General features: G+C 47.3%; 1 protein-coding gene and 1 long non-coding RNA gene across 2 annotated transcripts in view; one reads left to right on the forward strand and one right to left on the reverse strand.

Annotated features, from left to right (window-relative positions):
• Nucleotides 1-27169, reverse strand: part of HGFAC (HGF activator) — a 68021-nt gene that overhangs the window by 38385 nt on the left and 2467 nt on the right. Inside the window, exons 3-5 of the mRNA XM_043544730.1 lie at nt 25979-26075; nt 5639-5712; nt 1189-1311 (exon numbers count right to left, since the gene is read on the reverse strand). Of these exons, the coding sequence (XP_043400665.1) occupies nt 1189-1311; nt 5639-5712; nt 25979-26075 (294 nt within the window). The remainder of the gene's footprint in view (nt 1-1188; nt 1312-5638; nt 5713-25978; nt 26076-27169) is intronic.
• Nucleotides 4164-27169, forward strand: part of LOC122465402 — a 47879-nt gene continuing 24873 nt past the window's right edge. Inside the window, exons 1-2 of the long non-coding RNA XR_006290215.1 lie at nt 4164-4235; nt 26603-26698. This is a non-coding gene — a long non-coding RNA (uncharacterized LOC122465402). The remainder of the gene's footprint in view (nt 4236-26602; nt 26699-27169) is intronic.

Below are 27169 nucleotides of genomic sequence, written 5' to 3' on the forward strand. Positions count from 1 at the left end.
GTAATGGAAGCACCTAGCCACCATGGTGTTAAGTGCTATGAATAATAGTAGAATAAATTAGAAATAAAAATAGAGGCCAGTTGGGCCAGATGGCCTTCTCCTGCTTTTAAAATGTCATATGCTCCTGTGAACAAGACAGTGGCACCATTTGGCAAGCCCCCTCATAGTTAATTCACGAAAAGTGAGAAAGAAAAATCAGAGTAAAAGACAATGACATTCATCCCAGTTTTATGTATTCCTCATAGCTGTTAGTTTGGCAGAATGGTTCTTACAGATGAAGGCTGTAATGGGGGCAGCTACTCTGGTGCCGCAGCCTGTACCGTACACATTGTACATATCCCATTAAGTGGCTCCCGAGCAGCAGGAAAAGAATTTCATTGAACAACAAAGAGAAACGAGAGCTTTCATGGGACCTTATTCTGTTCTTATACTGGAGAATCAGGAGCAACACCCTGACCACAGTGGAGTTATTTTGCCAAAGGCGGTGCTAGCCCATTGGGGCCCTAAGCAGGAATATTTTTGCCCCACCTCCGCAATACATACTAAAAAAGTGAATAAGGGGCCAGCCCCCTTGAGTTTCTCGGGGCCCTAAGCAAATGCTTAATCTGCTTATGCCTAGCACCAGCACTGCATACTGTTGTAAAACTGGTGTAATAGTATAAGAGCCTTATGGTCTGATAACTCCCACTTACCCTGGTGTAAATCTGGAATAACTCAAGTGACGTCAATGGAATTACACTGGTATAAAATCACTGAGAGCATGGTAAGATCCTTAATGGGCACATGTACACATACTCTGGGATATAGTGCCTTACCTAAAATTATTTTGGTTGTCATGTCTCTCTACCCTAAGTACCATATAATATAATTATTCTTTTCTAAGCATGTATGCTAATCTCCAAATCTGAGTGCGGGGGTTGGGGGGAAGAGTCTTATTGTATGACTCTTAGCCTAATACTTTAATGGTGGTTCAGATCAGGTTTGAATTTATAACTGTATAATTAAGCTATTTTCAGCTGTCCTGTCAGTTGATAGTCAGCTTGTCTATCATAATCACTTGGAAACCAGCCTACACAAACATTCATGTCTTAGTGTTCTCTAACATCACAACAACATTACCTTTTCACTAACAAACTTGGACAAGTCCTCTACCTCTAATATCCATTGCTCATTAAATAAGGCACTTACCAATTTCGCAGTCTTTTCCTGTGAATGCCTCAGGACATGCGCAGTGATAAGAACTATGATCATAGGCAACGGAACAGGTCCCTCCATTTTTGCATGGACTCTTTGCACAATAATCTGAGAAATCTATTAATAAATTATTGTTAATAACTGCCAGACAGCTCAGTCTTTGTTTTGTCAGACATTGGCCAGTTATGCAGAATAGTAACACTTTGAGTTCAGATGCCTTATGGCTTTAATATCACCATTTGATCTCACTAAAACAATGTTTATTCAGCTGTTCCTTTTTAAATGGCACAATAGATTTATCTTGATCTATAAAACTATACAACTCAGTGAACTGAATTCTCCTCCACCACTGAAATAAATGGGTTTATAATGATATAACTGAAGCAAAATTTGACACATGATCATTATTCACAATATTGATAAGTCAAGTCAAGTCAAGTCAGCAGGTATCATGTGAGGATAGGGGACAAATGTCCACAAGATGGAGCTATTCCTTTACACTAGTGATAAAAAAAAAAAGTCTGAAGCTCTCATTTGCCCGGATTAATGCCCTGTGTATTTTACATAGCAACATAACTAAGTGGGATTATGTCTCTCCTTTAGATTATATAAATTATACATTCCTGGTAGTAGACTCTGGTGCATTCTAAAACTAAGGTAAGTGGGATGATGCCGAATTTCCTAATAGGAAGAGAAGGAGCAAATCAAATTAAGTCAGAACAAACAAACTGCATCAAACTAGTAAACTATAAAGTTTCCTATTCTCCAAAAATATTTTTTAAAAACCTGAAATAAAACCTGTCAGCACTACTTCCCAATCAGTGGTGTCAAGTGGGAGGGGTGTTGTCAAGTGGAAGGGGCAGCCAAGCCAAATTTCAGCAAGTGGCGTTGCAATCTGGCACACGAGGTACCACCACTCAAATGGTGCTGTGACGCCGGGCATGGAGAGTCTGTCCCTCCACAGTGCCAGGCGGGGAGTCAGGCTGAGAACTCAGCTCCCTGGGGCACCTGCTCATGAACTATGGTGGTAAAAGGGAGGGCAGACTCTCCGGCCAAAGGAGACCTGGGAGAGGAACTGGAATTCCCTTCACCCCTGATATATTTGAACTGACACCACTGCTCTCAGTCCCCATGAAGTCAATTGATGGAGGCTGCCTTTTACATGACAAAGTACCATATAAAGTTCATAATACTTTTTAATGGGATAACACTAGTTAACAAAAGACACTCGGTTAACTCATCAAGTGGTATAAACCAGTGTCTCACCACTGAGGCCAACTGATCTAGCTGAGAGGCTGGCCCAATATTTGTCCTACATTTGAATTCTTTATCTAATGCTTCCTAGCCAAATTCTGCCATGAAGACAATGCAGAATTACACCATTGAGCTGTTCTTTGAGCAGGGTGCTGTGCTGCCAACATGCCAATTCTGCCAAGTAGACAATCCAACATGTAAAAATATACCCACATATAAAGACTGAAGCAAAGCACTTGAGGCCAGTTCCTAAAATTCACTGCATTGGTGTAAGTCTGGAGTAATTCCACTGAAGTCAAGGCATTAGCTCCAGATTTACAATGGTGTAACTGTGATCAGTATCTAGGCCTGTGTACATATACTGGTAGTCACACCCAAGGAGAACATCAAAAAAAGCATGTAAACACAATGACTATGCTGCTGCTTCTTCCATTTTATAGTTATGAAATATCTGTATTATATAGTGTTTCATCACTACATATTCCTGTAATTTTCAATCTGCTGCTCTCTCCCTGGGTCATCCCTCAGTATAGTGGAGCACATCGCAAATCATTTTTGGTACCACCCCTAAGTCAGCAAATCAGAACCCCTAGCTCTGTCCTTCTCTCTTTCATTGGAACCCCTCATTATATTCCCTTCTCCCATCCCTGGGTCATTTCCCATCTGTCTTCCCCTGGCATCCTCATCTCTTCTCCCCTCTGCTTCACTATTTATCGTTTGGACAGCCCAGGTACTCCTGCAACTTCCATATCAGGGATGTGCTCCTACAGCACAGGATTATTCTGGCCAGATTGTTTCTTCCTGCCTGGAATGCTTCCCAGAGTTATGGATCCCTGGTAAACATGGTGCCCCAAGCAGCTGTCCATCCAGTCTGTGCCTAGAGCCATCCCAGGATATCATCCTTCCTTTGTGAGAAAACCCTCACTTGACTCCTTTCACAACTGCTAACAACCATCTTGAGTTCAACTTCTCCAGAGCCCTGCTGAAGTAGTGAGTCACCTGCTCTCAGCAGTCTGACCACATCACCCAACTTCCTGGACTACTTTCAATTTGGATAGGACACTTTTCACCATACTGAGATGGCTCTTCTCCAGGAGTTTAACTAGTTAGTACATGTTTCTGATCTGATAACGCCCCTCTATTTATTAATGGTGCAGACAATTTCACAAGATCCAGCCACACATTAGAATGCAACCAACTGGGTCCAAAATCGCTTACATCTAAAAGAGTTTACTACAGACCTTTACTTCCTATTTTATATGGACAATCAAAATGACGTGCATACAGTACTATTGCTCTTTGCTATATAAAATCTGTGGGAAAATCCTGCCCGTGTTCAGCTGACGACCCTTTTTATTGTTTTCAGCTACTTCTGCAATGTACGCTGATATTTCCTCATCCTCTTTGAAGCAGTCACTTCAATATCTTTTTTTTTCATATGAATCCTTCATAAGACAATCTATTTTTGAAGCTCTACTCTCTTTCTGTGCATTATTGAGGAAGTAGTAGCTGACAGTAGAGTATCTGTGTGTTTAGCGTGAGGAAGAAAATATTTCCTTATTTGTTAAAAAAAATGCAACTGTCTAAAAGAAATTACAAACAAAACAAAAAAAGTCAGAGACACAGCCAGAACTGTTTTATCATCTGATGATGTGGTGGAGGGGAACAGGAACAGCCTACAAGTGTAACTCAGTGAGGAGGAAGGATGGTCTAGTGGCTAGAACACCAGGGCAAGGGAGACGTGGCTTCCAGTCTCTGCTCCACCACAAACTCCTCCAAGACCTTGGGTAAGTCACCGAGCCTCGGTTCCCCATAAATACATGAAGGATGAGATACTACTGTAACAGGGGCCATACAAGTACCATAAATAGAAAGATACCCCCCCAAATGGTCACTTGTTTGTGCAGAAGGCTAGTCCTGGGCACATCAATTAAAAGAAGGTGATTCCTGTAAAAACAGAGCACCAGGCACTATTCCTTCCTTCAGAAATGGCTCCTACTGTGCCAGATGCCCATGGAATAACACAGCTAGTTTACAATGAAAGGGTTGCCTGACACGGTTTACTTTGCCCACTGCTATTATTAGAAAGATTGTTTTAATTCCATAACTTACCAAATGAAACACAGTTCCATTACATAAGCTCAGAGTGCAGTGCTAACAACCTCACGAATTCAGTGCTCCTGCAGCATGACTACATTTAGGGCCGTAATTTGCCAGGACTACTTGTGTGCCTTCTTTGTGTGCCCAAATGCTGCATGCAGGACTTGCTTTCCTCCTATCTGCTAAATCTTGGGAAGCTAAGGAAGGGAGGCAGGGAAGATGTTGAGCCTGGAGAGTGTGAGTGTGAAAGCCCAAAGGGAGATAGGCTGTTTTTTTCTATACAGCCTTTTGGCAGTCTAGCAGTCACATCACTTCCATACCTGGATATTCCTACAGGGCATCTAAACATGCTGCTGATCCCTCCAGACCTAGAGCTGGTGACTGATGCAGAATGTATTATAGGGGGAGTGAGTCCAGGATTCATCCATATCCTTTCCCCAGAAAGATACTGTTTTGCATGCCTGGCAATATGAGATGAAGTTGGGCCTCACCTATAGCGAGTAGGATTTTCCCTATGCACAGGAATAGCACTGACATTTAACCAAAGAATGGGGCTCAGGCTTTAATTTCACAGCATGGGGTACTGAAAACATACATGGGAACAGAGTGCGCGAGTGTGATGGACAAATGACAGGTTTCACTTTCCAGCACTGATCCAGACTCCAGAAAAAAAGTTTAAACCCAACACTATTATATGAATAGTTCATATTTTAATATTTTTGAAATAGAGAAAGGCCCAGATCCTCAGTTGCTGTAAATCAGTGTAGCTATACAGACATCAGTGTAGCTACACCAGCCAAAGATCTGGCCTCTAGCGTGCATACCGCACAAGAAATAACCTAGTAAGTTCCTTATTCTGTGGAAATATCATCCTTCCCCTACTTCCACTTCCCTGTGTTATGTCCAACCTTGATTGTGAGATCCCCGGAACAAGGGTTTCACCTTTTACTTGCCTATAAAGCATCATGCACACTTGATGGATAGATAATAAATCACCATCTAATAATAGTTAATAACAAAATACTGAATATTGCGGGGCAATTGTCCTTTTCAGAGGCTTGTTGCTGATGTTATTAATTACTTGCCTTACCTACATGGCCTTTGGATGCAGAAGCACAATAACCCCACTTCCTGTCGCGATCATAGTTATGTGTGGTTGAACACCTGAAAGAATTAAAAGTGTAGTTTAATGCAGCTTTGTAAACAACCCTGCATCAACTGAGACAAGAACATCCTTCAAAACCACTTAGTATGAACTATTAAGAGCTGATATTTTATTTATTTTAATTACAGCAGTAGTAAGGACAGTAATACTTAGGGGTGATCTGCAAAAGGCATTTAAACAGATGTGATTAATAAAGAAGACCTGAAAAAAATTGTTGTGGGTATTTTTATTTTTTTTCCTTAAAGTTGTTTTATTTTCTGCTTGCTTTTTACTGTGGAAACATCAGGAATGCCAAGTCTTGTTAACTCTGGTTTTGCTGGAGGAATCACTCGGGGTCTTTGAGTTGAGCGTTCTGACCTCTCTCACCTTAGTTGAAGGTTACATGATGCCAAAGTGGGGACAATTAGCATCTTTTCTGCCTGGCCTGCCATGTTTAGGGGTGAGACAGTGCCACAAAAACCACTTACCTCCCCTCTATCACATGGAAGTGGTGATCATCACAAGGACCCTCTATGCATGGCTCAAAGAAAGGGCAGGATCTGACCCCAGAAAATGATGAATGACAAGTTTCTTTTAATAGAGTCTCATAGGAGAGTGCGCTGTCTGGTCAGCAGGCCTAGTGACCAGGGCCAGCTGCTGTAGTCTCTTTTCAGTTCAATGTGTTAGGGACCCCCTAAACAGGGTTCAGCTGGGTCAGCTTTCTTTTTGGTAGCTTCCCATCCATGGGCTATGCATAAGGGAATCTAGGGGAGGTAGGGAGAACCCAGGCCCTCCCTCTCCACCAGGTCCTGGCCCAGGGTCCTGAAAGTGTGCCAGCATGGACTGGCCTATGCTTGGCCTGCCTCCTGTTCATCTTCCCCAGGCCACTTCCTACCTCACCCAATGTCTCAGTTTGGGGCATGGATGTTGTTTGATTATGGTCCTTTGTTCCAAACCCCCAGAGTCTCAGGGCCAATGCAGGCAACCCTCTGGCTCTCCCTATAGCAAGGGGAAGAGGAGAAAGACTCACAGCTGGACCTCCTCAGTAAGAGCTCCTTCTCCTCCTGTAGCAGGCCAGTACTCCTCCAGAAAATGGCTTCTCTCCTCCCCTTGCCCCTCTGGCCTGGGCTGCTGGAGCTCTTTTTATAGTGTTCCTTTCCCCAGGATCATTGCTCAGCTGTGCCTGAGGGGGAGAGCTTTCCTAGCCCAGTACTGCTTCAGCCTTGGCTGCAGTGAGGGGTCCGTAAACCCCATCATAGGTCTGAAGAGTGAATTAGCTGACGAAGATGCTCATGAGCACAGTACAGACATAGGGCCACTACAGGCTACCATAGTTAATTTACTTTATCATACCCAAAGGCACCTATATTAACTTCCTTCTTGTTGTTGCTCTATAAATTCCCATTACACATTTATCATCCTACTCTACCTTGTGAGATTATCCTTTTTAAAATTAATTAGTATCAATTTAATTCAAGCTTCTGGGGAATAAACACTGGGGATAAAAAAGAACTTTGTGAAAGATACCATCCCCCCCACCTCCCTTCAGTTAAAGACAGGCTACGAACAGATGTGGAACTGAGAGCTGAGACCTCCCCAACAAGTCCTCCAGCAAAACCAAGGAAATCCTGACTTGGCATTCCTGATATTACTAAGATTAAAAAAGAAAAGGCAAAAATAAACATCTAAAAGAATACATGTAGGCTGGCTTTATTCATCATAATTAAGATAGAGCCTAACCCATTTTTGCTTTTTGAAAGTAACCTCTTATAAATTGTAGAGATGGGGGAAGTTGTCCACAAAGGGACTTTTCTCTGCTTTCTATGGCAAATGTGCTTTTTTTTCTGTTCCTTAAAGTATTTCCACTTTCTAGCCACCCAGACAGGAATAATTACAAATGAGGAACTATAGAAGGGTGATTTCCAGATTCACCGACAGAATCTCAACTCTTTGCAACAGAAAGGGTCAAATGCTGCTCCCCTTTTTTGAGTGCTTCTCACTTTCTAATGGATTTCATCCTCTGTTGAGGGAACTATTATCCTTATTTTACAGAAAGGGCATGAAGGCACAGCACAGATTAAGTCATTTATCCAAGGTCACACAGGAAGTTTGCAGCTGAGCTGAGAACTGAACCCAGGTCATCCACAGCCCAAACCAGAGAAAGCCCTGGCCCTTGGCCTTTAGCTCATCCTTTTTACCCTACTCTGATGTATCATAATAAATATTACCTGTAGAGGGAGTATCCCTACAGAATAACAGCATGACAGTGGAGTGTTATAAAGAAAGGCGCTTTTCATAGAATCCTAGGACTGGAAGGGACCTCTAGAGGTCATCTAGTTCAATCCCCTGCACTCATGGCAGGACTAAGTATTATCTACACCAGCGTTTCTCAAACTGGGTCCATGGACCCCTGGGGTTCCAAGGGTACTCCAGGGAGTCTGTGGGCCCAGCTGATTAACTCCTTCCCACTCCCTCAACTCCTCAGCCTCCCTCCCAGCGCCTGCTTCACACCGGGGAACAACTGTGAAGCAGGCGCTGGGAGGTAGGGGGAGGAGTAGTGACCCTGGGTCCGCGCTGCTCTTGGAAGTGGCCAGCACGTCCCTGCGGCCAGACGGGGCAGGGAGTCTCCGCGCGCTGCCCCCGGCCTGAGCGCTGACTCTGCAGCTCTCATTGGCTGGGAACTACGGCCAATGGGAGCTGCGGGGCCGGTGCCTGTGAGCAGGGGCAGCGCACGGAGACCCCCTGGCCCCCTACGTAGGAGCCACTGCCAGAGGGATGTGCCAGTCACTTTCGGGAGCCGCCTGAGGTAAACGTTGCCTCCCTTTACTCCCTCCCATACCACAACCCCCTGCCCCAGCCCAGAGCCTGCACCCAAACTCTGTCCCAGAGCCCATACCCCTTCCCACCCCCCAAACTCCCTCTGTCATCCCCTCTGCACCCCTCAACCCTACCCCACCCTGAGCCCCCTCCAGAACCCAAACTCCCTCCCCACTCCATCCTGCACCCAAACTCCCAGAGCCCGCACCTCTCACTCACTCCTGCACCCAAACTGTCAGCCCAGAGCCTGCACCCTGCATTCCCTCCTGCACACAAACTCCCTCCCAGAGCCCATACCCCACACCTCCTCCTGCACCCAAACTTCCTCCCAGAGCCTGCACCCGCTCCTGCACCCCAACCCCCGGCCCCAGCCTGGTGAAAGTGAGTGAGGGTGGGAGACAGTGAGTGACGGAGGGAGGGGGGATGAAGAGAACCGTGGCATGACCTCCGGGAAGTGGGCAGGGCAAGGGCTGAGTGGGGGGATTGGGGTCCTGAAAATTTTTAAATCAAAATGGAAGTTCTTGGGTTGCTAAAGTTTGAGAACTGCTGCTCAAGACCATTCCTGACATGTATTTGTCTAACCTGCTCTTAAATAGCTCCAATGATGGAGATTCCACAACGTCGCTAGGCAATGTATTCCAGTGCTTAACCACTGTGACAGTTAAGAAGTTTTTCGTAATGTCCAACCTAAACCTCCCTTTCTGCAATTTAAGCTCATTGCTTCTTGTCCTATCCTCACAGGTTAAGAACAATTCTTTTCCCTCCTCCTTTTAACAGCCTTTTATGTACTTGAAAACTGTTATCATGTCCTCTCTCAGTCTTCTCTTTTCTGGATCAAACAACCCAATTTTTTCAATCTTCCCTCATAGGTCATGTTTTCTAGACTTTTAATCATTTTTGTTGCTCTTCGCTGGACTTTCTCCAATTTGTCTACATCTTTCCTGAAATGTGGAGCCCAGAACTGGACACAATACTCCAGTTGAGGCCTAATCAGAGCGGAGTAGAGCGGATGAATTACTTCTTGTGTCTTGCTTACAACACTCCTGCTAATACATCCCAGAATGATGTTCAGGTTTTTTGCAACAGTGTCACACTATTGACTCATATTTAGCTTGTGGTTCACTCTGACTCTCCAGATCAGTTTCTGCAGTACTCCTTCCTAGGCAGTCATTTCCCGTTTTGTATGTGTGCAACTGATTGTTCCTTCCTAAATGGAGTACTTTGCATTTGTCCTTATTGAATTTCATCCTATTTACTTCAGACCATTTCTCCAGTTTGTTCAGATCATTTTGAATTGTAATCCTATCCTCGAAAGCCCTCCCAGCTTGTCCACAAACTTTATAAAGTATACTCTCTATATGCCATTATCTAAATCACTGATGCAGACATTGAACAGAACCGGCCCCAGAATTGATCTCTGTGGGACCCCACTTGTTATGCCCTTCCAGCATGACTTTGAACCACTAATAACTACCCTCTGAGAATGATTTTCCAACCAGTTATGCACCCACCTTATAATAGCTCCATCTAGGTTGCATTTCCCTGGTTTGTTTGTGAGAAGGTCATGCAAGACAGTATCAAAAGCTTTACTAAAGTCAAGATATACCATTTCTACCACTTCCCCCCATCCACAAGACTTGTTACGCTGTCAAAGAAAGCTACCAGGTTGGTTTGACACCATTTGTTCTTGACAAATCCATGCTGTTACTTATCACCTTATTATCTTTTAGGTGTTTGCAAATTGATTGCTTAATTATTTGCTCCATTATCTTTCCAGGTACAGAAACTAAGCTGACTGGTCTGTAATTCCCCGGGTTGTCCTTATTTCTCTTTTTATAGATGGGCACTATGTGACGATGTGAAGCAGCAGGGAGGGGGGAGTGTTGACCTGGGAATGTGCCCTGGGGACGGGAGACCTGAGAGCCTGTCACCTGAGCCAGGAGGGGGAGGGGGAGGTAACACCTCTGCCCAGGAATGTGGACGGAGGCTGGAGCAGGGAACCTGCTGGGTGGGTTTAGTTTTTCAGTTTGGGGCTGGGAGGAGGAACACAGGGAACCCCAGGGCTGGGGTCTAAGCTCCCTGCTCCCCCAGAAGGACTTCACTGAGGGGTCCTGGGTGTACCCACAAGCTCTGTTTTGGACTGTGTTCCTGTTGTCCAATAAACCTTCTGTTTTACTGGCTGGCTGAGAGTCTCAGTGAATCCCAGGAAGAGGGGTGCAGGGCCTGGACTCCCCCACACTCTGTGACAACTGGTGGCAGCGGTGGGATCTACTGCACCCCGTGAACGGCGCTTCCTGCAGTAAGTGACTGGGGAACAGTAAAACGAAGGGGGATTGACGGGGACCAGGTGTGCTGAAGATTCAGAGAGAGACAGTTCCAGGGGGCGGTTAACCCCTGGGAGTGTGTGACCAGAGAGAAGGACTTTTGCAGTAAGAGGGTCCCCCGGGGGATTGCAGCAAGCGGTCCCAGGGGCGGAGGAGTCTGCAGCTCGACCCTGGCAAAGAGGTGGTGACCTCAAGAAGGACTGGCACACTAGGGGCTTTTCCTGGAAACCGTGGACAGCTGCCCGGCCTGCGAGTGGCCAGCAGGGAGATGTACGCTAAACGCCTTAAGAGCGACCTGGTGGAGCTGTGCAGGCAGAGGGGGCTGCGCATTGGGAGGTCCACCAAGGAACAGCTGATTGCCCAGTTGGAAGAGAGGGATCGCTTGGACGACCCGATCCCTGTCCCTGAGGGAAGCCGCCCGGGGGATGCAGCGTGGGCCCTGGGGCCTGACCAGGCTGGGAGGGGTCAGACTGCTGCCCAGGACATCCCGAGACCCTCCCTACCTATGCCTGGGGGAGGGGTTGGGGGAAGCCCAGCGAATACCGAGGGCACCCTGACCCCAGCAGCCAGCAGGGGATCCTCCCGGCGGAGCTCCCCATCCCTGGAGCGGATGCGGCTGGAATGGGAGAGGGAGAGGAAAATGAGGGAGCTGGAGGATCATGAAAAACAACGTCAACATGAGGAGAAACAACGTCAACATGAGCAGGAGGAGAAGGAGAGGGAGCGTCAGGAGAAGGAGAAACAACGTCAACATGAGCAGGAGGAGAAGGAGAAACAACGTCAACATGAGCAGGAGGAGAAGGAGAGGGAGCGTCAGGAGAAGGAGAGGGAGCGTCAGGAGAAGGAGAAACAAAGACAGCATGAACTGGAGCTGGCCAGGCTGAGGAGCAGTGGGGCCCCGGCTGCGGTGAGTGAGGGGGGACCCAAGACTGCAAGGGGCTTTGATAAGTGCCTCCTGGCCCAGTGGAAGGAGGGGGAGGACATAGATAGCTTCCTGACGGCCTTTGAGAATGCCTGCGAGATGCACAGGGTTGACCCTGCAGACAGGCTCCAGTTCCTCACCCCCTTACTGGACCCCAAAGCCGTGGAGGTGTACAGCCGGATGACAGGGGCAGAGGCAGGGGACTACGAACTGTTCAAACAGGCCCTGCTCCGTGAGTTTGGGCTGACCCCCGAGATGTACCGGAGAAGGTTCCGGAGTCAGCGTAAAACGCCTGAGGCCACCTACCTACAACTGGTCAACAGGATGCAGGGATATGCCCGCAAGTGGACTGCGGGGGCCCAAACTAAAGAGGACCTGCTTGACCTAATCGTACTGGAGCAACTGTATGAACAGTGCCCTTCCGACCTGAGGCTGTGGCTGGTGGACAAAAAGCTCGCGAACCCACAGCACGCAGGGCAGCTGGCCGACGAGTTTGTGAACAGTCGGTCAGGGGGTAGCAGGGAGGAGTCCCAAAAGAACAGGCCCCCCCCGATGCAGAGAGAGAGTCACCATGGGGCCGCCCAGCGGGGAAATAGGGAGAACCCCCTCCAAAGGGGAGCGCCTGGTGTCGGGCCCCTCCGACCCGCTCGAGGGGACCAACGTGACCTGAGCTGCTATCACTGTGGCCAGAGAGGCCACGTACGGGCCCAGTGCCCCGGGCTCAGGGATAAACTGAGCAGACCCAACCTACCCAGGGTTAACTGGGTAGGGACTCAGCTGGACGAGGGGCAGACGACCCAGGAAAGGGGGGCTACCAGTTTACCACCTGCTCAGGAGGGAAGAGTACCCCCGGCCAGCCCCGCCAGAGGGCTAGAGGCTCTGGACTCAGGATGCTCGGTTTACAGGGTGGGTGCGGGGCTGTCCCTCCGGAGAGAGTGCCTTGTTCCCCTGGAGGTGGATGGGAGGAAGGTCAATGGATACTGGGATACGGGGGCGGAGGTGACGCTGGCCCGGCCCGAGGTGGTGGCCCCAGATCGGGTGGTGCCCAACACCTACCTGACCCTGACGGGGGTGGGTGGGACCCCATTTAAGGTGCCCGTGGCAAGAGTACACCTGAAATGGGGGGCCAAGGAGGGCCCCAAGGATGTGGGGGTACACCACCATTTGCCCACTGAAGTTTTGATGGGGGGAGACCTAGAGGACTGGCCAAGCGACCCCCAGACCGCTCTGGTTGTGACCCGTAGCCAGAGCCGGCGAGGGGCACTGCGACCTGACCCTGGGGAGGGTACCACACCGGAGGCTCAAGACCCTACTCGGGTGGGGAGGGGGCGCCAAGGGGCACGGCTCAGAGAGGCTGAGGCCTTAGACCTGACCACTGAGGGGGAACTGGGCCCCATCCCTTCCCCAACCACTGAGTTCCAGGCCAAGTTGAGGAAAGATCCCTCCTTGCGGAAGCTCAGGGACCTGGCCGACCTCAGGGTGGTACAGACCATGAGGAGAGGCTGCCAGGAGAGGTTCCTGTGGGAGAAGGGGTTCCTGTACCGAGAATGGGCTCCCCCAGGGGAAGGGGAGTCCTGTGGGATCAGGAGGCAGCTGGTGGTCCCCCAGAAGTATCGCCGCAAGCTCCTGTACCTGGCCCATGACATCCCCCTCGCAGGGCACCAGGGAATCCGGCGCACCCGGCAGAGGTTGCTACAGAACTTTTACTGGCCCGGGGTCTTTACCACGGTCCGGCAGTATTGCCGATCCTGTGACCCCTGTCAGAGGGTGGGGAAGGCCCGGGACAAGGGGAAAGCGGCCTTGAGACCTTTGCCCATCATAGAGGAGCCTTTCCAGAAGGTGGCCATGGACATCGTGGGGCCTCTCAGCAAGACGACCCGGTCGGGGAAGAAATACATTCTGGTGGTGGTAGATTTCGCCACCCGCTACCCCGAGGCAGTGCCCTTAGCTTCCATTGAAGCAGACACCGTGGCAGATGCGCTCCTGACCATTTTCAGCCGAGTGGGGTTCCCCAGGGAAGTCTTGACAGACCAAGGCTCCAACTTCATGTCGGCCCTGCTCCGGTGCTTGTGGGAGAAATGTGGGGTCCGGCACGACTGGGCCTCAGCGTATCACCCCCAGTCCAATGGGCTGGTGGAGAGGTTTAACGGGACGCTAAAGATGATGCTGAAAACCTTTATGAACCAGCACCCGCAGGATTGGGACAAGTACTTACCTCACCTGCTGTTCGCATACAGGGAGGTGCCCCAGGAGTCTACCGGATTTTCGCCTTTCGAACTGTTATATGGAAGGAGGGTAAGGGGCCCCCTGGACCTGATGAGAGACGAGTGGGAGGGGAAGGCCACTCCCGATGGAGAGTCAGTGGTGGAGTATGTCCTGATCTTCCGAGAGAGACTGGCTGAACTCATGGGCCTGGCCAGGGAGAATCTGGCCAGAGCCCAGAGGAAGCAGAAGGTCTGGTATGACCGCACGGCGCGGGCCCGTGCCTACGCCACCGGGGATCTGGTGATGGTTCTCATCCCCGTGAGAAAGAACAAACTACAGGCCGCCTGGGAGGGCCCTTTCAAGGTCGTCAAGCAGCTCAATGAGGTAAACTATGTGGTGGAGCTGTCTAACCGGGCGCACCACCGCCGGGTGTACCATGTGAATATGATGAAGCCATATTATGCCAGGGGGAATGTGGTGTTAGCTGTGTGTGGACATTGGGAGGAGCAGGGAGATGACCCTTTAGTAGATCTATTCCCTGGGACCAGATCTGGTTCCCCCCTGGAAACAATTCCCCTCTCGGATCAGCTCACCCCTGCCCAGCAAGCTGAGGTCAGGGGGGTGCTGCATCCGTACCGACAGCTGTTTTCCAACAAGCCGGGACGCACTAATCTGACTGTCCACCGGGTGCAGACAGGGTCGCACCCGCCGATAAGATGCTCCCCCTTCCGAGTCACCGGGAAAACTGCTCAGGACCTGGAAAGAGAGGTCCGGGACATGCTGGCTTTGGGGGTGATCCAGCCATCGGCCAGCCCTTGGGCCTCGCCGGTGGTGCTGGTCCCCAAAAAGGACGGGTCAGTCCGGTTCTGTGTGGACTATCGGAAGCTCAATGCCATCACTGTATCGGATGCCTACCCCATGCCCAGGCCGGACGAGCTCCTAGACAAGCTGGGAGGAGCTCGGTACCTTACCACCATGGACCTTACAAAGGGCTACTGGCAAGTGTCGCTGGATGCAGATGCCCGGCTGAAATCGGCCTTTATCACCCCTCTGGGGCTCTATGAGTTCCTAACCCTGCCTTTCGGCCTCAAGGGAGCGCCGGCCACCTTCCAGCGCCTGGTGGACCAGCTCCTGAGGGGGATGGAGAGTTTTGCCGTGGCGTATATTGACGACATCTGTGTCTTTAGCCAGACCTGGGAGGACCACGTGTCCCAGGTTAGACAAGTGCTGGACCGACTCCAGGGGGCTGGGCTGACTGTAAAAGCGGAGAAGTGCAAGGTGGGGATGGCTGAAGTATCTTACCTGGGCCATCGGGTGGGGAGCGGCCGCCTAAAGCCGGAACCGGCCAAGGTGGAGGTGATCAGAGACTGGCCCGCTCCCCACACCAAAAAGCAGGTCCAAGCTTTTATTGGGATGGCAGGATACTACCGAAGATTTGTGCCCCACTTTAGCGCCATAGCGACCCCCATCACGGAGCTATGCAAGAAGGGGAAGCCAGACAAGGTGGTCTGGACCGAGCAGTGCCAGGAGGCTTTCCGCGCGCTGAAGGAGGCTCTGGTCAGTGGCCCAGTTCTGGCAAACCCAGACTTTGACAAGCCCTTTGTGGTGTTCACCGACGCCTCCGACACGGGACTGGGGGCGGTGTTAATGCAGGAGGATGAAAAGGGGGAGAGACACCCCATCGTGTACCTGAGCAAGAAGTTGCTACCCCGGGAGCAACACTACGCGGCCATCGAGAAGGAGTGCCTGGCCATGGTGTGGGCCCTCAAGAAACTAGAGCCCTATCTCTTCGGGCGACACTTCACCGTCTACACCGACCACTCTCCCCTGACCTGGCTGCACCAGATGAAAGGAGCCAATGCCAAGCTCCTGAGGTGGAGCCTGCTCCTGCAGGATTACGACATGGACGTCGTCCACGTGAAGGGAAGTGCCAACCTGATAGCGGATGCGCTGTCCCGGAGAGGGGGCCCCGAACTTCCCCAGGTCACTGGTCACAGTGACCCCGCTCAGTTCAGTCTCGAAGGGGGGAGAGATGTGACGATGTGAAGCAGCAGGGAGGGGGGAGTGTTGACCTGGGAATGTGCCCTGGGGACGGGAGACCTGAGAGCCTGTCACCTGAGCCAGGAGGGGGAGGGGGAGGTAACACCTCTGCCCAGGAATGTGGACGGAGGCTGGAGCAGGGAACCTGCTGGGTGGGTTTAGTTTTTCAGTTTGGGGCTGGGAGGAGGAACACAGGGAACCCCAGGGCTGGGGTCTAAGCTCCCTGCTCCCCCAGAAGGACTTCACTGAGGGGTCCTGGGTGTACCCACAAGCTCTGTTTTGGACTGTGTTCCTGTTGTCCAATAAACCTTCTGTTTTACTGGCTGGCTGAGAGTCTCAGTGAATCCCAGGAAGAGGGGTGCAGGGCCTGGACTCCCCCACACTCTGTGACACACTATATTTGCCCTTTTCGAGTCTTCTGGAATCTCTCCCGTCTTCCATGACTTTTCAAAGATAATCGCTAATGGTTCAGATATCTCCTCAGTCAGCTCCTTGAATATTCTAGGATGCATTTCATCAGGCCCTGGTAACTTGACATCTAATTTGTCTAAGTAATTTTTAACTTGTTCTTTTCCTATTTTAGCCTCTGATCCTACCTCATTTTCACTTGCATTCACTATGTTAGACGTCCAATCACCACCAACCTTCTTGATGAAAGCCGAAACAAAGAAGTCATTAAGCACCTCTGCCATTTCCACATTTTCTGTTATTATTTTCCCCCACCCCCACCTTGTCTACCCTGTCCTGGGTCTTCCTCTTGCTTCTAGTGTATTTGTAGAATGTTTTCTTGTTACCCTTTATATCTCTAGCAAGTTTGATCTTATTTTGTGCCTTGGCCTTTCTAATTTTGTCCCTACATACTTGTATTATCTGTTTATATTCATCTTTTGTAATTTGACCTAGTTTCCATTTTTTGTAGGACTCTTTTTTGATTTTTAGATCATTGAAGATCTCGTGGTTAAGCCAGGGTGGTCTCTTGCCATGCTTCCTATCTTTCCTGCACAGTGGGTTAGTTTGCTCTTGTGCCTTTAATAATGTCTCTTTGAAAAACTGCCAACTGTCTTCAAATGTTTTGCCCCTTAAACTTCCTTCCCATGGGATCTTACCTACCAACTCCCTGAGTTTGCTAAAGCCTGACTTCTTGAAATCCATTATCTTTATTTTGCTGTTCTTCCCCCTACCATTCCTTAGAATCATGAACTCTACCATTTCATGACCACTTTCACCCAAGCTGCCTTCCACTTTCAAATTCTCAATCAGTTCCTCCCTATTTGTCAAAATCAAATCTAGAACAGCCTCTCTCCCCTAGTCGCTTTCTCCACCTTCTGAAATAAAAAATTGTCTCCAATATATTCCAAGAACTTTTTGGATAATCTGTGCCCTGCTGTGTTATTTTTCCAACAGATGTCTGAGTAGTTGAAGTCCCCTATCACCACCATGTCCTGTGCTTTGGATGATTTTGTTAGTTTAAAAAAAGCCTCATGCCATCTCTTTTTCCTGGTTAGGAGGTCTGTAGTAGACCCCTACCAGGACATCATCCTTGGTTTTTACTGCTTTCATCCTTACCCAGAGACTTTCAGCAAGTCTGTCTCCTATTTCCATCTCAACCTCAGTCCAAGCATATACAATTTTAATATATAGGGCAACACCTCCTCCCTTTTTTTCTCCCTTTTTTCCCTGCCTATTCTTCCTGAGCAAGCTGTACCCTTCTATACCCTTCTTTTGTTTTATTTAAACTACCTGATCAATTATATTTCACTGTTCTATTATGCATCTTTTTAACATTAATTGAACAGCCTTATTTTTTAAAAATCTAATATCCTTTTTTCCCAAGGCTTCACATGCAAGATTAAAATTATTTTGTAAGGTATACATACTGTTTTAATTCCAACAGTTTGCTTGTTTCTTATTTGGATTTTAAGTAGCATTTTAGAGGTTTTAATTCACATACAGAATCTAATTAAACCCTGGGCATTTGGGTCAGTGTCCAGAATGAAATGGACGAGATAGAAAGAATGATGCACGGTAGTCCAATTAAAAATTACCAAAATTAAAGAAGCATTTTGAAGTTAAAAGAATTAGGGTCCACTCAGCTCCGTTCAAGTCAATGGGACACCCTCCATGGCTTATACTGGAGTTGAGATCAGGCCCTCTTAAAGGATGGTCTATGGTTGTTCCACAACTGTTACATTAGAGTTAAATTAAGCATTAAGTTAAAAGTCGTCACTGAGACCATGGTGATTATGATATTGTTCCTGAAATGGGCTCAGGCTCCGCATTTAATGCCCCATTTGTGTCAGTAGTGATGGGTAAAGGGAGTCTGGATCTTTACAGCTGAGATATTGCTGCAAGACTGGCTTACTAGACCAGCCCTACGTTAACTGGCATGTGAGAAGCTAATGGAAAAGGCTCTAGAGAGTTCTGATTAATGACAAAAGAGCTAAATAAAGACTTTAAACAACAAAACTCTGGGGGATGGTTAGAAAAAGCTAAGATTTACCCCAAAATTAAAATCACCCAACTCTGTCCTTCAGCAGATGGGATTCATAATCAACTTGTTTAGAATCTTTTTTCCTCTTTAAATATGTTCTGCTATAGGGCCTGACATTGCTCCCTGCACTGCCCCCTCCCTCTTTCTCCACCATATCGAACACAAACTACTTGTCTTCACATTCAAGGTCCTGTTCCCACCCCACGTATCATCTCCCAAGCTGCAACTCATGCTTGGGAGGATCTCCCCATAAATATTCATAAAACTATTTCATAGTCATCCTTTAAATCCCTTCTTAAAACGTTCCTGTGCTGTGATGCCTACCAAACACTTGACAACACTTAGGCAATTGACATGTTATATATTATACTTAGGCAATTGACATATTATATATTATACTGCCCAATATTGTCTCAATGTTTCCCTGTGATCACCCATCTATGTGTCTGTATCCACCTTTTGTCTCTTGTTTTATATGCAGATTGGGGCAGGGACTGTCTTTTCATTATGTATGTGTACAGTGCCTACTATAATGGGACCTTGGTCCATGACTGGGCTCCTAGATGCTACCATAACACAAATAATAAAATTAAAGTCACTAGGAGTTGGATTGGGCCAGGCCCACAGCTCAAGAGTTCTGCATATAAAATCCAGCAGCAGAACTAAAAAACGGCTTATTAAGTGTCTGATCCAAATGTTATTGAAATAAATAGAAAGACTCTGTGATGTTGAACTCAATATGTTTATGGAAATATGCTTATGAGTGTAAATATGATGTAACTGGAATATGCTTAATGCAAAAGGTCTCTTGTTAAGGTATCATTACAAAGCTTATAATCTACTGAGTGTGTACATCCTATTTGTATGAATGTATTATTCTTGTATCTGAAGCTAGAAATATGAAGTATTACTCTAAAGTCCTATTGTAATTATGCAAAGTTTGGGCCATTAATGGTGGTTTAGAATCTTGATGGCTCCCATTGACCAGGACAATGGGTTGTAAAAGGCTCTGTTTACTTATAAGCCTTCCTATGCTAGTGTGAGTCAAGCCGAAAAGAATGGAGGCTTGGGGGGGGTCTCATAGGACATGTGACCCTGTCACCTGGTACTGGAATCCATCTTAAATCTGGTGCTTTTCCATTTAGAAGGAGGGGTGGGGACCCAGAGAGACAAAAGATTCCCGCCTGTTGCCAAAGCTATAAAAGGAGTGGAACAGAACACATGGGGGTTCCAGTCATGTAAAATCCCCTGCTTTTCACCTAAGATGCCTGCTGAAACTAACAAGAACTTTTAGGGAAAGGATTGGGCCCAGACTAGGAAGGAGTCTAGTCTGTGAAAGAAGCTTCTTGGTTTCAGAGTAGCAGCCGTGTTAGTCTGTATTCGCAAAAAGAAATGGATTACTAGTGGCACCTTAGAGACTAACCAATTTATTTGAGCATAAGCTTTCGTGAGCTATAGCTCACTTCATCGGATGGATTCGGATGAAGTGAGCTGTAGCTCACGAAAGCTTATACTCAAAAAAAAAAGCTTATTGGAACATCTCTGAGGGTGAGATTTACCTGTATTCAGTTTTTTAATGTAGTAGGCTTAAACTTGCGTGTTTTATTTTATTTTGCTTGGTAACTTACTTGTTCTGTCTGTTATTTCTTGAAACCACTTAAATCCTACTTTTTATACTTACTAAAATCACTTTTGTTTATTATTAAACCCAGAGTAAGTGATTAATACCTCGGGGAGCAAACAGCTGTGCATATCTCTCTATCAGTGTTATAGAGGGTGGACAATTTATGAGTTTACCCTGTATCTGCTTTATACAGAGTAAAATGAATTTATTTGGGGTTTGGATCCCATTGGGAACTGGGTGCCTGGGTGCTGGAGATAGGTGACATGCTGAACAGTTTTTGGTTAAAGCCTGCAGCTTTGGGAGTGTGGACCAGACCTGTGTTGCAGCAGGCTAGCATGTCTGGCTCAACAAGGAAGGGTTCTGGAGTCCCAAGCTGGCAGTGGAAAATGGTCTCAGAGGTAACTCCAGCACGTCAGTTGACAGTCCCAAGGGGGTCTCTGTGACTAAACCCATCACAGACTCCTCTACTGACTTGAATGGGTTTTGGATCAGACCCTAAAATGTCAGCTATTAAATAAAGAGATAAGGTGGGTGAGCTAATATTTATTGCCAACCAAACCGTGGGTGGTCAGGCCTAATGGTGAAGAGAAGAGTTCAGCCTACAGGTTAGAGCTGGGTCAAGGGTGGATGGAGTCCAGGAAATGAGCTGAGGGTCAGTAGCAGATGGATAGAAATCCAAATGCCAGAGTGGGGGGAGGGGAAACGAAAGTTGTAAGCCAGAGGCAGAGCCAGAGATCAGTGCTGGAGACACAGAAGCTGAATGCCAGAACTGGAGGGTCAACTGGAGTCGTAAGCCACAGGCAGAGCTGGGGAGGGTGGGTCAAAACTGGAAGTCTGAAGCATAGCAGGAGCAGGGACTGGAAGCAGTCTGGAGCAGGGCTAGAACAAGGGCTGGAGCAAGCAGGAGCAGGGCTGGAACAAGGTCAAGCACAGCTGCAGGTATGGTGCACCTTGAACAACCAGTGAACTACAGTGGGGGCTTGGTCTGTTCCCTGACAACATCGTTTATTGGACCAACTTCTGTTGGTGAAAGAAACAAGCTTTCAAGCTACTCAGAGCTCTTCTTAAGGTCTGGGAAATGTATTCAGAGGATATTTCTACACTGCAATGTAAACCCTGGGTTTGAACTCAGGCTCAAGCATAATCCATAGGCGCTGACTCTGTGGGTGCTCTGGGGCTGGAGCACCCACAGGGAAAAATTGGTGGGTGCTCAGCACCCACCAGCAGCTCCCCGCTGGTCCTCTGCCCCATCTCACCTCTGCCCCACCTCTGCTTCCTCTCCTGAGCGTGCCACCACCGCCCTGCTTCTTCCCCGTCCCTCCCTCCCAGGCTTGCCACAAATCAGCTATTTCATGCGCGGCAAGCCTGTGAGGGAGGGGGGAGAAGTGGAGCGGTGGCGTGCTTAGGGGAGGAGATGGAGGCTGAGCGGAAGTGAGCTGGAGCAGGGAGCAGTTCCTCTGCACCCCCCACCCCCAAACTCATCTCCGCTTCCTACGGCCCTCCCCACACACCCCCAGCTCACCTCCACTCCGCCTCCTCCCCTGAGCGCACTGCCGCTCCGCTGCACGTAAGCCTGGGAGGGAGGGGGGTGGAGGGGAAATGCCACGTGCCCGGAGAAGGAGGCGGGAGTGGGGATTTGGGGAAGGGGTTGGAATGGGGGTGGGGCTGGGGGCGGAGTTGGGGCGCGCTGGCTAAAGTCAGCGCCTATGGCATAATCCCCCTTCCACACAAATCACGCTAACTTAGGACTCAGACTCAGTGTCCTAGGACACCACAGGGGTGGAGGATCCGAGTGTGAGTCAAGCCGGGACCTAAGGTTAAAGCCTTACTGCTTTGCAGTGTAGTTGCAGCCCTACTGGACTCATGCTATGGGAGTCTGCCAAAAGTATTCCACAACCCCACTGGCTGACTTTCTTTGTCCTCTAGACAGTCATGTTTGGTGAACAGTCAAGTTTTTCCACATTGCTCCATAAACAAAAGGGCTAGAGCAGCCTCATTTTGGGAGTGTGCTAGGAAGTCTGGGATATGGATAGTTCGACTTATGCCATCATAATGCAGAATAGACGCTGGTGCCCCAGGCTGGGACCTAAAGCTTTAAATCAGCAGAACAATGTGCTGCTATGAAACCTGTTTTAGTTTGTCAAGTGCTACATAAAAAGCCAGACCATGCCCAACTTTTGAGCAGGGGGGCCAGCCACAATGACAGTCCCTGATAATGTCCCTTCCAGTATAAGCCACCTCAAAAAGAGCAAGGAGGAGAAGTCTTATCTGCTCACCGGTCAGCAGAGTCATCTGAGGTCCATTATCATACATCACTCCAGTGCAGCACAGACTCATAAACACATAATCTAACAAAAACAATGCACAAGGCAGCGCTCTCTCTTTGTTATGCAGTGCTAGTTTTCTGGCATCAAGATCTCTGAAGACATGTCAGGTTGCTTTTAGCGTATGAGAGAAGAGCATATGTTCGCTAGAAAGGTCAGAGATAAAGATGAAACAGACATGCCTTGTCAAAATCAGGCAGCTACAGCTACCTCTTCTCTTATCTCCCAACTTGTAAACTGTATTTGAAAATAGGAAGCACAAATGAAAGCCACCCACGGTCAACTCTCAACTGTGTTCCAACCTTGGATCCCACACATTGGCTCTTTTTCAATTTCTATGGCATAGTTAGTTAAAGATCTATATGGAGGATTTCAGGTATAATTAAGAATCCTCCTGAATATGAAATAAACTGAAATGGGCCTAAAGATCAATCACTAGTGTGTTGGCTCACTTAGATGCAGGTTTCCAGAAAGAAAATTGCTCACATTATTTATATTGAATTAAGATACCCTTGAAATATTGTTTAATTGGTGCCTTTCTCATCAGCTAGTTACCTGTGGATAATCAGGATAATCAGAAGTGATCTCCTAGCTTGAATTACCTAGTTTAAATGAGAGACAAGATTGGAGAGGTAATATCTTTTATTGACCAACTTCTGCTGATGAGAGAGACAAGCTTTTTTGAGCTACACAGAGCTCTTCCTCAGGTCTGGAAAAAGCACTCAGAGTGTCACAGCTAAATACAAGATGGAACAGATTGTGTAGTATAAGTAGTTAGCACATATTCTCAGGTACAATTCAAATTGAAGTAGCACATTAAACACCTCTGCAGTGATATGACAAAAAGGGGTGTTTTTTTAGTGGTTATGAACTGTTGTAATAAGCCATAAATCCAGTGTCTAGCAAAGTCATGCATTTAAGCTCCCAGGCTCATCTTTTGAAAGTGTTGTGCAGGTTTCCTTTGAGGATGAGGATGGAGAGGTCACATATAGAGTGATCACTTTGTGCGAAGTGTTCACCCACAGGTGATATGGTGTTTTTGTCTTTTATCATTTTCCTGTGTGAGTTCATTCTAGAGCATAGTGATTGTCTGGTTTCACCCACATAGTTGTTATTGGGGCATTTAGTCACTCAGTGAGGTATACCACATGTTGTGATAAGCATGTGTAGGACACATGGATCTTGAAAGGTGTGTTGTGGCAGGTGTTGATCACTGGTGCGGGGGAGATATTTCTGCAAAGTTTTGCATCTGTTGTTCTGACAGGATCTAGTGCTGCTTGAGTTGGTGTGTTCTGGTCTGCGGGGAGCTTGCTTCTGATGATGAGCTTAGAGAGGTTGGGTTGGGGGATTGTTTCAGGAATGATTTCTTGCAAGATGGGGTCCCCATCGAGTATGGGTTGTAGTTGTGTGAGGATACCCAGTATGAGATGGTAGATGACAATTAGCGGTGTGTGACCAGAGGGAGTTTTATTTATGTATTGAAGCAGGTTCTCTCAAGTTATTTTGGTGGCCCATTCCATGATGCAATCTACTTCTCTGGTGGAGTGCTCTTGTTTGGTGAAGGCAGTTTTAAGTGTGTTAAGGCGTATATCCTGGACTTTCTCTTTGGAGCTTATTCTGTGGCATCAGAGTGCCTGGCTGTAGACAACAGATTTCTTGGTGTCTTTGGGGTTGAAGGTGTGGTGATCCATGGGCTTCTTGTATATCGTCATTTGTAGGGTTCCATTATTTAAGCCTATTGTGGTGTCCAGGAAGTTGATGCTGGTGCGGGAATATTCCGGAGAGTGTTTAATGGACAGGGGATGGATGTTAAAATTGTGGTGGAAATCTGTGAGGGATTTTAAGTTGTCTGTCCAGGGGATAAAAATATCATCAATGTGTCTCAGGTATATCATTGATTTCATGGTGCATTTTGTGGTGCATTTCTCTCTGGAACACTCCCAACTAGTCTCAACTTCCTGAACATCACAATCAGCTTCAACAATGGATAGCTTGTCTCTCTCACCAAGAGAAGTTAGTCCAATTAATATATTACCTCACCCACCTTTTCTAATAACCCGAGACCAAAACAGTTACAACAATACTAGTTTAAATGAGTCCACATGAAAATGACTGCCCTACGTTGCCTACGCTAGCACTTTATACCCACAATAGATATGCAGTCAAAGAAACACTATGTCAGTCATGAAAAAAGGCACTTGTCCAAAATAAAATCTAAGGACTAGAACCTGCCTTCTACTGCATGTCTATTTACAAACACATTCTGTAACATTATCACATTTACCTACACCCTTAAATCTGCCACTTACAAATCATCTATAGGGAAAAAGATTGTCATACCCCTGTACTTCCTAGTCCACACTCTGTTTTGTCTTCTTATGCCCACTTCTTGTGTCTGGTAGTAAACTAAGGTTATGTCTACACTACAGACCTTACTGCAGCTGTGCCACTGCAAGGTCTCCTGTGTAGCCACTCTATACCAGTGGGAGAGAGCTCTCCTGCTGGCATAATTAAACCACCCGCAACGAGTGGCGGTAGCTATGTCACCCAGAAACACTCTCCCACTGACATAGCGCTGTCCACACTGATGCTTTTGCCAGTGAAACTTCTTTCTGTTGGGGGTGGGGGTATCTTTTTCACACCCCTGACTGACAAAAGTTTTGCTGACAAAAATACTAGTGTAGACAAAGCTTGAGGCTGTCTGCTTCTCTGTGTTTATACAATGCCTAACACGCTGGGGTCCCTATTTGACGGGGGCCCTCCAGACACTACTGTAACACAAATAATAGTGAATAATTATAACAATTCCCACATTCAGGGAAGGATAGAATTTGACCTTGACTCTCTGAAAAAGATTTTGAGTTTTTTAAAAAGTAACTGAATCTGGAATAATAATAAAAATAAATATTCTGAAGGATAGCTGTAGTCCACCTACAACTGCACCGTCCATAATGAGCTTTGTGCCAGTCTCACTATAGTTTAAGTACAGGCAGGAAAAAGGGTTTCATCTAAAAACTTGATTGGCTTTCCTGTAGTAAACTTTTGAGTTGTTACCCACACAAATCTTGATTGCTTCTTCAGCAGGGAGATCAGTCCTGGTGCATTGATTACATATGTTTATATTCCATCTTTTATTCAGTCCAGAGAGTTAATAGTAGAGGGGTCATATTCTCCACTTATACCACACAAGGAATTGCCAATGATCTGAATTGGAATTCCCATATATGAATCAAGGAAAGAATATGTATGATCCATGATGAATAATTCTTCTGCATTCCTTTTGTGTGATGACACGTAATTCTTCTGCACTACTTTTGTGCATTCTTTGTGCCTTAAGACACTGGCATTGCCCCATCTCTTTCTGTACATAGGGCCTGAGCCCAACGTTCACTGATATTGGTGGGAGTCTTTCTGTTGACTTCAATGGGTGTTGGATTGGGCCCATAAAGATTTACGGTAAAAACACGATTAATGATCATATACCTACTCATTTTAATTTAAAATAAAGCACCGAATAGTTCTTTGCAAAGCTGACTTACCATTTCTTTCGAGAAAATAGATTTGATATACATGCGTGGTACATCCTTCCACCGTACCGAAAGGGAAACGAACATAGCTGGTCATCCTCCGTAAACACTGAAATACGAGAGTAAAACCTCCATGCAGTCACGCACTGACATGCAGCTCTTTGCTTACACAAAAGTAATGCTAATTTAAAGGAAAGGAATCTTCAGGTATCTCAACAGGATGGTGGATCCTGTTTCTTGTGAATTCTGGTATAGTAAGAGGAAAAGGAAATCTTAGAGTACCCTGGAGCTGCAGGCACTACAGCTAAAGCAACATAATTTAAGCAGTCAGTGGTAGAATAAAAATTTCAGATAATTTCAGTTCATGAACATATGGCAATTCCTGGTACAGCCAGGCATAATAATAATTAATAATAATACATTCATATTATTAATGTGATATCTGAAATAGTACTCTTTGGGCCTCTATACCACATTAAAAGGATGTTATAAAGTAAAGTGTCAGCCTGTAAAACAATCAAATAGACAAAAATGGCCAAAGGGGTAGGAGGGTTGTAAAGTGTGGAGGAAGATACTTAATATGGGGGCAAACATTGATTGGAACAATCAGATCATCACTACTTTTGGAATAAACAGGCGCATTACAAGTGAAGAAAAATGGACTGAGATGGATGTCTAGAAACAATGAGTCTACACCCACCACCTCAGTAGTACAGTTGCCTAAGAAGGCAGGTAAGGCTAGACAAGACCCTCCTACTTTTTACCGGCCATAAGGGCATGCGATGGGAGGAGGGGCAGAGAGGAGTGAGCTGCGGGAGGGGACTTGGGGGAAAGAGGCGGCACGGGAGCGGAAGTTTGGGCGGAAGGGGCAGCATGGGGTCAGGGCCTTGAGGGGAATCGGTGGTGCAAGGGGTCAGGAAGAAGGGGCAGCATGGGGGCAAGGCCTTGGGGGAGAGGATGGTGCGAAGGCGGGGCCATGGTTCAGGCACCCGTGGCCCCTCCATTTTTTAGAGAGCTTCCACCAACTCCTGGGCTAGATCTACAAAGGGATTTGGGCACCTTGCTGCCACTTTAGGTGCTAAAATTCAAAATTTAGATACGCAAACCCTCCCCCTAACTCTGTAGGTGCCTAAAGTCCTAGGGACCTGAATTTCCACTGGTAAAGTCCCTTAGCTGCTTACAAATCTGCCACTGGGCATGTGC

This window comes from Chelonia mydas, chromosome 4, assembly GCF_015237465.2.
Source record: "Chelonia mydas isolate rCheMyd1 chromosome 4, rCheMyd1.pri.v2, whole genome shotgun sequence".
Lineage (NCBI taxonomy): Eukaryota > Metazoa > Chordata > Testudines > Cheloniidae > Chelonia > Chelonia mydas.